This window comes from Oncorhynchus clarkii, chromosome 8 (genome assembly GCF_045791955.1).
Source record: "Oncorhynchus clarkii lewisi isolate Uvic-CL-2024 chromosome 8, UVic_Ocla_1.0, whole genome shotgun sequence".
Classification (NCBI taxonomy): Eukaryota; Metazoa; Chordata; class Actinopteri; order Salmoniformes; family Salmonidae; genus Oncorhynchus; species Oncorhynchus clarkii.
In genome coordinates this window covers 27,233,158-27,246,169 of record NC_092154.1, presented here as the reverse complement: position 1 = coordinate 27,246,169, position 13,012 = coordinate 27,233,158, and the positions used below count along the sequence as shown (strand labels likewise).

The 13,012-nt window shown below is 46.9% G+C and overlaps 1 protein-coding gene across 1 annotated transcript in view; it reads right to left on the bottom strand.

Moving 5' to 3' along the window:
* Positions 1-9,487, bottom strand: part of LOC139415213 (clathrin coat assembly protein AP180-like) — a 39,221-nt gene extending 29,734 nt beyond the window's left edge. The window contains exons 1-4 of the mRNA XM_071163117.1: positions 8,829-9,487; positions 8,458-8,732; positions 2,640-2,782; positions 2,112-2,187 (exon numbers count right to left, since the gene is read on the bottom strand). Of these exons, the coding sequence (XP_071019218.1) occupies positions 2,112-2,187; positions 2,640-2,782; positions 8,458-8,587 (349 nt within the window). The 5' untranslated portion in view covers positions 8,588-8,732; positions 8,829-9,487. The remainder of the gene's footprint in view (positions 1-2,111; positions 2,188-2,639; positions 2,783-8,457; positions 8,733-8,828) is intronic.
* Positions 9,488-13,012: the final 3,525 nt, after the last annotated feature.

The following is a 13,012-nucleotide window of genomic DNA, read 5'->3' as shown; positions in this document are numbered from 1 at the left end:
TCTCCTCCCGTCTCCGCCCCCTCTGCCTCTCCTCCCATCTCCGCCCCCTCTGCCTCTCCTCCCCGCTCTGCCTCTCCTCTCGTCTCTGCCCCTCTCTGCCTCTCCTCCCGTCTCTGCCCCTCTCTGCCTCTCCTCCCGTCTCCGCCCCCTCTGCCTCTCCTCCCGTCTCCGCCCCTCTCTGCCTCTCCTCCCTCTCTGCCTCTCCTCCCGTCTCCGCCCTCTCTGCCTCTCCTCTCGTCTCCGCCCCTCTCTGCCTCTCCGCCCCCTCTGCCTCTCCTCCCGTCTCCGCCCCCTCTGCCTCTCCCCGTGTCTCTTCTTCTCTCCGCCTGTGTCTTCTTCGCTCCTCCCGTCTCCGCCCCCTCTCCTGCCGTCTCCGCCCCCTCTGCCTCTCCTCCCGTCTCCGCCCCCTCTGCCTCTCCTCTCATCTCCGCCCCTCTCTGCCTTTCCTCCCTCTCTGCCTCTCCTCCCGTCTCCGCCCCCTTTGCCTCTCCTCCCGTCTCCGCCCCCTCTGCCTCTACTCCCATCTCCGCCTCTCTCTGCCTCTCCCCCCGTCTCCGCCTCTCCCCCCGTCTCCGCCTCTCTCTGCCTCTCCCCAAGTCTCCGCCTCTCTCTGCCTTTCCCCCCGTCTCCGCCTCTCTCTGCCTCTCCCTTCGTCGCCACCTGTCTCATCTTCTCTCCGCCTCTCCTCCTGTCTCTTCTCTCCGCCTCTCCTCCAGTCTCCACCTCTCCTCCTGTCTCCGCCTCTCCTCCAGTCTCCACCTCTCTCTGCCTCTCCTCCCGTCTTCCCCTCTCTCTGCCTCTCCACCTCTCTCTGCCTCTCCTCCCGTCTCCCTGCCTCTCCACTTCTCTCCGCCTCTCCTCGTGTCTCTTCTTCTCTCTGCCTTTCCTCCTGTCTCTTCTTCTCCACCTCTCCTCCAGTCTCCGCCTCTCCTCCTGTCTCCACCTCTCCTCCTGTCTCCGCCTCTCCTCCAGTCTCCACCTCTCTCTGCCTCACCTCCCGTCTCCAACTCTCTCTGCCTCTCTACCTCTCTCTGCCTCTCCCCCCGTCTCCACCTCTCTCTGCCTCTCCTCCCCTCTCCCTGCCTCTCCCCCTGTCTCCGCCTCTCTCTGCCTCTCGCCCCGTCTCCGCCTCTCCCCGAGTCTCCGCCTCTCTCTGCCTCTCCCCCGTCATCGCCTCTCCCCCCGTCTCCGCCTGTCTCTTCCTCTCTCCTTCTGTCTCTTCTTCTCTCCGCCTGTCTCTTCTTCTCTCCGCCTTTCCTCCTGTCTCTTCTTCTCTCCGCCTCTCCTCCTGTCTCTTCTTCTCTCCGCCTCTCCTCCTGTCTCCTCCAGTCTCCACCTCTCCTCCAGTTTTCACCTCTCTCTGCCTCTCCTCCCGTCTCCACCTCTCTCTGCCTCTCCCCCCGTCTCTGCCTCCCCCCCCCCGTCTCCGCCTCTCTCTGCCTCTCCCCCCGTCTCCGCCTCTCTCTGCCTCTCCCCCCGTCTCCACCTCTCTCTGCCTCTCCCCCCGTCTCCTCCCGTCGCCGCTTCTCTCTGCCTCTCCCCCCGTCTCCACCTGTCTCTTCTCTCCGCCTGTCTCTTCTTCTCTCCTCCTGTCTCTTCTTCTCTCCGACCTCTCCTCCCGTCTCTTCTTCTCTCCGCCTCTCCTCCTGTCTCTTCTTCTCTCCGCCTCTACTCCTGTCTCCTTCAGTCTCCGCCTCTCCGCCTGTCTCCACCTCTCTCTGCCTCTCCACCTCTCTCTGCCTCTCCACCCGTCTCCGCCTCTCCAACCGTCTCCGCCTCTCCAACCGTCTCCGCCTCTCTTCCCGCCTCTCCTCCTGTCTCCGCCTCTCGCTGCCTCTCCTCCGGTCTCTGGCTCTCCTCCCGTCGTCTCCCGTGTCTGACCTCCCCTCCCGTTTCTGACCTCACCTCCCGTCTCTTTCTCTCTCTCTCTCCTCCTGTCTCTGCCTCTCCTCCTGTCTCTGCCTCTCTCCTCTTCTCCTCCTCCTCTCTCCTCCTTGTCTCCTTCTGCACCTCCAGGTAGTCTCACATCTCATCTACTGTATCAGTTTATGGTCTCAACTGGGAGGGAATCCACCTGCATCCCTCCACAAACATACAGGAAGTGCACTTACCGTGGGAGCCTGTTTTGTCGATAAAGTTGCTGAGGTTGAACAGAGCAGTCCTGGAGGCCAGGTATTGGATGAACCTCTGAGGAAGCAGAATGACAATAAGGCACTGACACTCTGAAACACCTTACAATGAAATAGGCTGATTAAACAAAACCAGAATCCAAGAAAAAAAAATTAAGACAAATAAGGCATATTTACTGAAATTGTCAACTACAAATTGAGTGCTAGTATGTTTGTCCAAAATTGAGACTTTATCATTTACAGTGTGTGAAAGCACGTCTTTTGCAATACAGCAACTCAATAAGTAAATATAGCTCCAGACAAACACAATGGTGATTGATGAAACATGAAACCATGTTTCAGAACGAGCTCTAGTCTGCAGCCATACTAATAGCACTGTTTCCAGCACCATGGACAGCCACACTCACAGCTCCCCTGGGATGAATCAAGACAGCCGTGTAGCTGTCCATGGTGCTCAAACAGTCCTAATTGGTTTTATTGTGGTTGTGCACTAAATTGCTGCCCTCTGACCTCGTTTCCATGGACACACATGTGGTGTGTGGTGACTAGGGCCTTGAAGACGACAATCCAGCTGGCGTTGGTGGCCCTCTCAAACAGAGTGTCAGCCATCTGAGGGATGTTCACGTTGGTCGCATTGGTGGCCGATATCAGATCTGAAACACATACAGATAGGTTTGTTAGTACTGTGGGAAGAGGCTGTTCGTTCAGCTCAGTGAAACGGTTCTCTTATTGATTGTCAATCCGTGAAACGGTCAGACATTTTGAGACAGTAAAATATAGCAGGATTTGTTAGGATATCTCAAGGTATGTAAAGAGTTGTAAAATCATGATGAGTAAGTACAATTTCAAAGTGTTAAGACATGCTGACTGCCTAGAAAATATGTAATGTGCTGCCGTAGCTGATAGTGAAGCCTCACCCCAGGTCAAATGAGATTCAGTCTCCCTTGCTCCATTCATGTGCTCTGTGATTTTTTGGAGTAGGAGTGCTGGGCTGTGTGTGTGTGTGTGTGTGTGTGTGTGTGTGGTGATTCTGCTACTGGAATGTGTGAAAGCCATAAAACAGCCTCTGGGGGTTGTTCACTTCACTGTGTACCTAGTGGAGCTAGGCATTGCCGAGTCAGACATCCATTTGGGAGTCAGGACACACATACCAAGCCTCAAAGAGCCACCAACACTGCTGGAAAGGATCCAACACAGAGATAGAAGTAGTACACACACACACAGAGACAAACAGACTGCTATTTAGACAGACTGACCGACAGGTCTGACTCAGAGAGCAATCACCTCAACCCAGCTCTTTGGGATACAGTAGATGACAGATTAGCTGCTCGGAAGAGAGAGGGGGATATGGGATATGAGATATGAGATATGAGATATGGGATATGAGATATGGGATATGAGATCGGGAAGGTAAATCATAGCCAAACCGTGTTTCTGTACTTCCAAAAGGCGGAAGCTTGTCCTGCCAAGGGATGGAAGGCTGCAATATTATCAAACAACACTGACCAGACTAAAAAGAGAGAGGGGATGCATGATGAAGGCTTGTTAGTCATTTCATGGTCAAAGGGCAGGGGCTTTGTCCACAGATTAATATAAATCAGTAAGGAGTCTGGTGTGGTGACCCCTCTCCCAAAAGCCACACACACACACACACACACACACACGAGAACAAACACACACGTCTCCAGTTATAAGCTTTTGTGTCCAGTTTTTGGTAAATGTTGACTGAAGTACTGCCTGTACATTCGTATAAAAAACAGGTGCTATCTAGAGCTTGAAAGGGTTTTTCGGCAGTCCCCACCGGAGAAACCATTGAAGAACACTTTTTGGTTTCAGGTAGAACCCCTCTGGGTTCCATGAAGAACCCTTTCCACAGAGGGACAACCTTTTATGTTCTCTCTATCCTAAATGTGTCTGCCTCTCTCAGTAAAACAGTTGGTGATGACAGCCATAATATTCCTGTCTGTCCCTGCTTTGCTCGGCTTCCTACACAGCTCAACCATATGTTCCATCTCAACAGGCAACCCTGTGGTGGGGATTTTATGTGTGGAATATTTGTGGCCCACTATTTTGTTTCCCACACAAACGTGTTCACACACACACACACACACACACACACACACACACACACACACACACGTTTGTGTGTGTAAGTCTAATGATGATTGACTGATCTAAATAAAGACTCAGTAATCCACAGCAGACAGGAGAGCTGTAAAAATTAACTGGTAGGGGAGTCTATAACAAGGCACACAGGACTGTGTGTGTGTGTGCATGTGCGTGTGTGTGCGGGCGTGCATATGTTTGTGGCCTGCCTGGGTGTGTGTATTGTTGTACTCACACACCAGACTTCTCCGAGGTTAGAGTGACAGGAATAGGCCAGATTAAAATCAACTAGAAGCCAGCGTATAGACGCCAACCCATTACCCTAACAACACTCCTATGAGACCACACACACACACACACTTGTTAAGCTTGTCCAGAGGTATCAGCTAAATGATTCACTTAGCAGATGACTGAAAATGCCCCCCCCCCCCCCCCCCACACACACACACACACACACACACACACAAGCTGTGCCCATGCATAAAAACATGCATGTGGGTATAGGCTACACTGACCACTAAACCAGTGATTCCTGTCGCATCACTGATCTTCAATGTATTTTTATCATATTGCTCAGAAGGAACAGGTTTGTCAAATTTAACGAACTGTGTTTCACCACAAGAGGGAACAATAAGAGTCCTATCAAAATGAAATACATTTCAGACATCTCGCTCCTTCAGAGTAAGAACCAATAAAAAAAACACATTGAAACCCATCTCACTCTGAAACACCAAAACAAGACAGAAAATATAATTCTAAGGATATGCTACTGCCCAAAATGACTATCTGTTGAAGCACTCTGTAGTCGTTTGCCCGCCACTGTGCCTTTCCAGAACCCCCCTTTGTGTCAGCCCGAGTCTTTAACCCGCTCTACAATCTGTTTCCATGGCAACCGGACTGCCTCTCAAGGGTCAGCAATCATGACACAATGATGATGGACAACAACTATCTTCTCTGTTACAATGGCTTCACACAAAGACTAGAGGGGTAATGTTTGATGTATCATCATATTGGCAAATTAATGTCTGTGGCAATTTGTATAAGGGTCATTGAGATGTACTATACTCTTATTCCATTTCCATGTCTAGGCCTAGGGCATTATCTGTGGAATCTATGCGTTATGCCATCAAACTTAAGGCCAAGAGATATGTAATATACAGTACCAGTCAAAAGTTGACACACCTACTCATTCCAGGGTTTTTATTTATTTGTACTATTTTCTACATTGTAGAATAATAGTGAAGACATCAAAACTATGAAAACGACACATATGGAATCATGTAGTAATCAAAAAAGTTAAACAAAACCAAATATATTTTAGATTCTTCAAAGTAGACACCCTTTTCCTTGATGACAGCTTTGCACACTCTTGGCATTCTCTCAACCAGGTTCATGGGGTAGTCACATGGAATGCATTTCAATTAACAGGTGTGCCTTGTTAAAAGTTCATTTGTGGAATTTCTTTCCTTCCTAATGTGTTTGAGCCAATCAGTTGTGTTGTGACAAGGTAGGGGTGGTATACATAAGATAGACCTATTTGGTAAAATACATGCCTTCTTTATTTGTGCTGTATGTATTGTTTTTGCTCCATTTAGAAAACTATTATTATTGAATATCAGTATAAATATGGAATGATCCATTATAGAGCATGGTTGATGAACTCGTCGTTTTTGGTTTTCTATTAGAATTATCATGGGTATTTAAAAGCATTATGTGTTCCCCTTCCCTTTACCTATTTAGGTTGTTGTCAGAACGGGTCTACTAAGCCACACGTATGGCGGCACCTTACAGTTTTTTGACCGCTACGCCACTAAGCTGCTACTAGTCTATACCTCTGTTTACAGTTTAAATCTGACCGCTTTGCCTTTGATTATCTATGGAATATAGCTTATGAAATGACCTTTTGTTTGGAGAACTTTGATCTTTGAACGCTCTGTTCTGTGGTTGCTTTGGAAGCGCGTCTGACTACGGCATCACATACCTGAGGCCTCAAGGCAAGTTTGGAATTGGATTATCCCTGAGGAGATGACAAATAATATGCCCTACTAGAGTTTCCAATAATATATTTAGGTTAGACAGAGCCCTTGCCTAAAAATGTTGGCCTAATTAAATGTTTTGGTGTTTGAAGCCTTGAATGTTGCCTTGAGGGCATTAACTATGTGGCAAGAAAATAAGATAAGGGAGACATTGTGCCCTATTTTTATTTAGTTTTGAAGGGCCATGAAATCGATATACATTGTACATGCACTAGGATTAACTGCAAGGCAAGAGACATCGCTACAGGTACTCAACAATCAATGTCACAACACAGACAAGACACAGACAATATACTTCCATCTCGATAAAGACCGGATCCATTTGCATTGTGCTTTGTTTATTCACGCTTGTCGTATTTGGTTAACATGTGTAAAAAATTAACTACTACAGTAAACATACACTGAGTATACCAAACATTAGGAACACCTTCCTAATATTGAGTTGAACCCCCTTCCCCATTTTGCCCTCAGAAGAGACGCAATTCGTCAGGGCATGGACTCTACAAGGTGTCGAAAGCGTTCCACAGAGATGCTGGTCAATTCTGACTCCAATGCTTCCCACAGTTGTGTCAAGTTGTCTGGATGTCCTTTGGGTGGTGGACTATTCTTGATACACACGGCAAACTGTTGAGTGGGAAAAACCCAACAGCGTTGCAGTTCTTGACACAAACCAGTATGCCTGGCATCTACTACCATACCCTGTTCAAAGGCACTTAAATATTTTGTCTTGCCCATTCACCCTTTGAATGGCACACATACACCATCCGTGTCTCAATTGTCCCCAGTTTTAAAGATCCTTCTTTAACCTGTCTCCTCCCCTAACAAGTGGCATCAATAAGGGATCATAGCATTCACCTGGTCAGTTTGTGCAATGGAAAGAGCAGGACATATGTGTATTTTGTTGGGTAAGAATCTCCCTTCTCTGGACAGCCATACTCTGAGTTCTCTGCCTCTCTCTATCTGTGCAATGCTATGCTAATCCCCAGCAGTCTCCTGCCTACTTTAGCATTAGCATGGTCACCTTTGGCTGTGTAAATAATAGAGGCCAGTCTTTGGCTGATTAATGCATTATTCAGTGGGGAGCGTATCACACGACATAAGTTCTGAGTCTTGCTAGACCTAGCCTGAGACTGGGCTGGCCACCTGACCACACACACAGGCAGGTGGAACACCATTCATCCACGACTGCTTTAGTTTGACTCGGGCTGCTAGGCCCTATGCCAGCCATTCATATTGTCTTGTCATGAGGCGGACCCTGATTCTTTATGGAAGTAGCGCTGATGCAGGGAAAATTGGATACTGGTGAATAAGCAGAATTGGACGTTAAGGCCTATATATCTACAGTAGGCCTACATCTATATGTTATCTAGTCGTTGCCCATTTAATTCACACTTGATATAGTGTATAGTGTATAGGCTACACCTTTGAAACCAAGTGAGGAAGCTCTTTAGCTTATCAATAACAAACACAACTACAGTAGCAGACACTGCAGCCGTTGAAGACTTGAAGACATGCACTCCCTCCTGCCATAAGTATCACTTAAGGGAAGCTTGGGAGGTGTAGTGTGCAAGGACAAGTGAACAAGGGAAAATGTCATGTATTGTGACTAGGCCTCTGTGTGAGTCAGTCTCTTTTGAGTCATGACCACCTTTCTCTCCAATCACTGTGAGCTACACATGTAGGATGACTAGGGGTCACCATTGGGGTCATCTCCATGGTAACATAACAATAACAACAATACATTGTAGGCCTCTGGTCATGCAGGACAGGAGCATAGAAATGTAATGCATTGGTTGATGATTCAACAAGCTCTCAGTCTCACATCAGAATTAGACAACATTTCTAAGTGGTTTCAAACATCACATTTCTAAGGGTTTAGGGTTAAGTTTAGGCATTAACTACGAAATCTTAAGGTTATGTATTAACTCTGAATGGTTAAGGTAAGGCATGAGATTTGGGATAGTCTTAAAACATAAATCTCAAAAACAACATTATATGGCTGGATTCGAACATGCAACGTTTGGCACCAGAGGCATATGTTTACAATGGATGTCAACCATTTTTTTCCCCATAGATATCTAATCAATTCATGATGCAGTGTTCTTCACCTGATAGTGTGTGTGTGTGTGTGTGTGTGTGTGTGTGTGTGAGAGAGAGAGAAAGGGTGGGGATGAGAATACACTTACATTCCAGGTGCTTTTTCTTGGGCGCCATCACCTCGTGAGTGGTGGCTTTGCAGACGGCGCGAGATACCTCTGATCCCGTCAACTGGTACTGCGCAGCGGCAATACGATCCGTGAGCGTCTGCCCCGACATTTTCTCCTCGTGTAGTCGACCACCTTAAGAATTTATTTAACCAAAGAGAGAAATAAAAGCCGGTCTTGCTACAGGAATACGGGTATCAACGATGCCAGTGCTGTGCGGTCCTCTCCAAATCTCCCACGTATAGGCCTGTGACCTTCTGGATGGGCGAACAATTTGCAATATTAGCTCAAATAAATAAATCAATATTTCATTTGACATTAAATAATTGGGTCACGTTGATGTGTGCTCTGACCTGGGTAGACTTAAACAAGATTGCCTTCTTCCTTCTGTGTCCCCGCTATACCGTTCAATTCAGCACCTTGGATAAAGTCACTCTTACGTAACACTACGCTAGAAATACAATGTATTTCCTCAGCCCACAGCAATAAAGCAATAATAAAGAAGCAATCAGGAGATTGAAAACGTTGCGACCTCGCAGCGTTTCTTATCCTTACAATGAATGGGTTTGGCCAAAGGTCCAACCTTCGTCAAACATACATAGAATATTCCGTTATCCGTTTTGCAGGAGCATCGGATACACCGTCCGTGTTTCCTTCTCCACGACGCACGGAAAAAAAGGCAAACCGAAGGAGTAAAATGCACGGGGGCGCTTTCAAAATAACGATTTTGTAGTGACGCACAGTCGGCTCGTTGATTAAAATCTTCGCTCCGGACGTTTTCTTCTGATCAAGAATGTCTGATAGAGAAGGACAACGAGCCTCTGTCGACAGCAGATGTGCCTCTAACCCCTGTGCCAAGAGCCAACACTGACCGGCGCACCAATCCAAGGAGGCTGAATAGGCTACTAGGCTATACTGTATGGAGATGTTGGAAATAATTGTGTCTTCCACTCACTCGAATGTATGTTTATTTGGACTATCTATCCTCTCCCCCCGTGCAAAGTTAGGACAGGGTCAGGTGACACTTCATTAACAAACCGACACACGTCCATCCCACGCTCACCGTGGCGCGTTCTTAAAGGGGAATATTCCTAGGCCTACTGTATAGCCTTGCAATCATATCATTAATATGTCAAAGGGTTTACGAGTGAGCACTACTGCAATGGTGCAAAATATTAAAGAGACAGATTTGAACCCACTTCGCACAGGAAGTATATTTTCCAAATGGCCCGTGCCCTCGTGATGCTACTCGCTCTCCCATTACTACTGTTAGTTTCCTTCCCTGCGGTTGTTTACCCTGGTCATTGACACGTTGCCACACACGTATAGGCTTTATTATGCCCTATAATTAGCATGTATTGCCTAGAGCAAAGTTATTATAGTTTTGTGTTTTTACATTCGTTTTTATTTCTATTCGTTTTTGTATTATTATTTGGAAGTAAGTTTATTTTCAGTTCGTTTTCAGACCTGATTTGATAGTTTTTATTTAGTTTAGTTATATACAAATATTTATATTTTCAAATCAAATCAAATTGCATTTGTCACATGCACCGAATACAACAGGTGTAGAACTTACAGTGAAATGCTTACTTACAAGGCCTGAACCAACAATTCACTAATAAGAAAATACCTAAAACAAGTAGGAGATAAGAATAACAAATAATTAAAGAGCAGCAGTAAAATAACAATAGGGGGGTACCAGGTACAAAGTCAATGTGTCGAGGTAATTGAGGTAATATGTACATGTAGGTAGAGTTATTAAAGTGACATAGATAATAGCAAAGTAGAAGCAGCGTAGAAGGGGGGAGGGAGGCAATGCAAATAGTCTGGGTAGCCATTTGATTAGATGTTCAGGAGTCTTATGGCCTGGGGGTAGAAGCTATTTAGAAGCCTCTTGGACCTAGGCTTGGCGCTCCGGTACTGCTTGCCGTGTGGTAGCAGAGAGAACAGTCTGTGACTAGGGTGGCTGGAGTCTTTGACCATTTTTAGGGCTTTCCTCTGACACCGCCTGGTATAGAGATCCTGGATGGCAGGAAGCTTGGCCCCAGTGATGTGTTGGGACGTACGCACTACCCTCTGTAGTGCCTTGCGGTCGGAGGCTGAGCAGTTGCCATATCAGGTAGTGATGCAACCCATCAGGATGCTCTCGATGGTGCAGCTGTAAAAGTGCCTCTCCTTGTTCGGGCGACATTCGGCGGTCATCGTCACCGGCTTTCTAGCCGCCACCGATCCACGTTTCTTTTTCCATTTGTTTTGTCTTGATTTTACACACCTGGTCCCCATTACGTAATAATTATTTTCCCTATTTAACCCTCTGGTTCCCATGATGTTTTGTGCGTGATTGTTTCTTGTTTAGTGTTAGTCTTCTGTGTTATGGTGTGTTTTCCCTGCGTGGAATTTCTGGTTGTTTGTTTTTTGAGTAAAGTGCGTTATTTTACTCACTCTGTTCTACAGCTCAGCATTTAACACCATAGCACCCTCCAAACTCGTCATCAAGCTCGAGACCCTGGGTCTCGACCCCGACCTCTGCAACTGGGTCCCGGACTTCCTGACGGGCCGTCCGCATGTGGTGAGGGTAGGAAACAAAACCCCGCTCCACCCCGCTGATCCTCAACACTGGGGCCCCACAAGGGTGCATTCTCAGCCCTCTCGTGTACTCCCTGTTCACCCATGACTGCGTGGCCATGTATGCCTCCAACTCAATCATCAAGTTTGCAGACGATACTATAGTGGTAGGTTTGATTACCAACAACGACGAGACGGCCTACAGGGAGGAGGTGAGAGCCCTCGGAGTGTGGTGTCAGGGAAATAACCTCACACTCAATGTCAACAAAACAATGGACATGATCGTGGACTTCAGGAAACAGCAGAGGGAGCAACCCCCTATCCACATCGACGAGACAGTGGTGGAGAAGGTGGAAAGTTTTAAGTTCCTCGGCGTACACATCACGGACCAACTGAAATGGTCCACCCACACAGACAGCGTGGTGAAGAAGGCGCAGCAGCGCCTCTTCAACCTCAGGAGGCTGAAGAAATTTGGCTTGTCACCAAAAACACACAAACTTTTACAGGTTCACAATCGAGAGCATCCTGTCGGGCTGTATCACCGCCTGGTACGGCAACTGCTCCGCCTACAACCGTAAGGCTCTCTAGAGGGAGCAAACTACCTGCCCTCCAGGACACCTACACCACCCGATGTCACAGGAAGGCCAAAAAGATCATCAAGGACAACAACCACCGAGCCACTGCCTGTTCACCCCGTTATCATCCAGAAGGCGAGGTCAGTCAGTACAGTCCTCTTCTGAGGAGGAGTAGCGAGAAGGATCGGAGGACCAATGCGCAGCGTCGTAGGTGTGGGGGGGGGGGGGTTTCACAAGCCACTGTATAAGGTCCCACAGTTGACAGTGCGTGTCAGAGCAAAAACTAAGGAAGGAGGAGGAATTGTTCGTAGATCTCTGAGAAAGTATAGAGGCACAGATCTGGGGAAAGGTACCAAAAAATGACTGCAGCATTGAAGTTCCCCAAGAACACAGTGGGTTCCATCATTCTTAAAAGGAAGAAGTTTGGAAGGTGCTTCAACAAAGTCCTGAGTAAAGAGTCTGAATACTTACGTAATAGTGATTTTTCAGTTTAGCTACTTAGCCAATTTTTTATTTCCCTCTTAGCCAGTGATAGCCAGGTGATAGCTAGTGATAGTGATGTGCAAGCTAGTGTCACGACTTCTTCCGAAGTCAATGCCTCTCCTTGTTCAGGCTGTGTTTGGCGGTCGATGTAGACCGGTCTTCTAGCCATCGCTGATCCATTTTTCATTTTCCATTTATTTTGTCTCGTTTTCCCACACACCTGGTTCTCATTTCTCTCATTATGTGTTGTGTATTTAACCCTCTGTTTCCCCCAAGTCTTTGTGTGGTATTGTTTATCTGTTTTCATGTATGTGCACGTTAGGCTGGTTGTGCTGGGTTATGTTCAACCTGTATTTGTATTTCGTGTTCGTTTGTGCTGTGTGCTTTTGGTTCGCCAAATAAAAGGCTCCGTTTTGCTACCAAATATCTGCTCTCCTGCGCCTGACTTCCTACAGCCCTTCACGCATACGTTCACAGCTAGGCGTATTTGAAACAATTCTGTCTCCTGGTTGCATTTACCCACCAGATTGAATAAACACACATTCATCCTAGTTTTGTTTTTTATTTTTGTACATTTTTGGAGTCAAAGATAACTGTTTCAGTGTAGTTTTAGTTTTTCGAATGGGTTTGTTAATTATTTTATTTCAGTTTACTATATTGTTCTTTCATGATTCATTTTAGTTTACAACACCCGTTGCTGACAGATGTATAACACTGTAAGTGCTGTTATTGTGAAGTGGAAACCTCTAGGAGCAACAATGGCTCAGCCACGAAGTGGTAGGCCACCAATAGGATGGTGCAACCTTAATTGGGGAGGACGGGTTTGTGGTAATGGTTGGAGCGGAATCATTGAATGGTATCAAAAGCATCAAACACATGGTTTCTGAGTGATGTAAAGCTCGCCGCCATTGGAC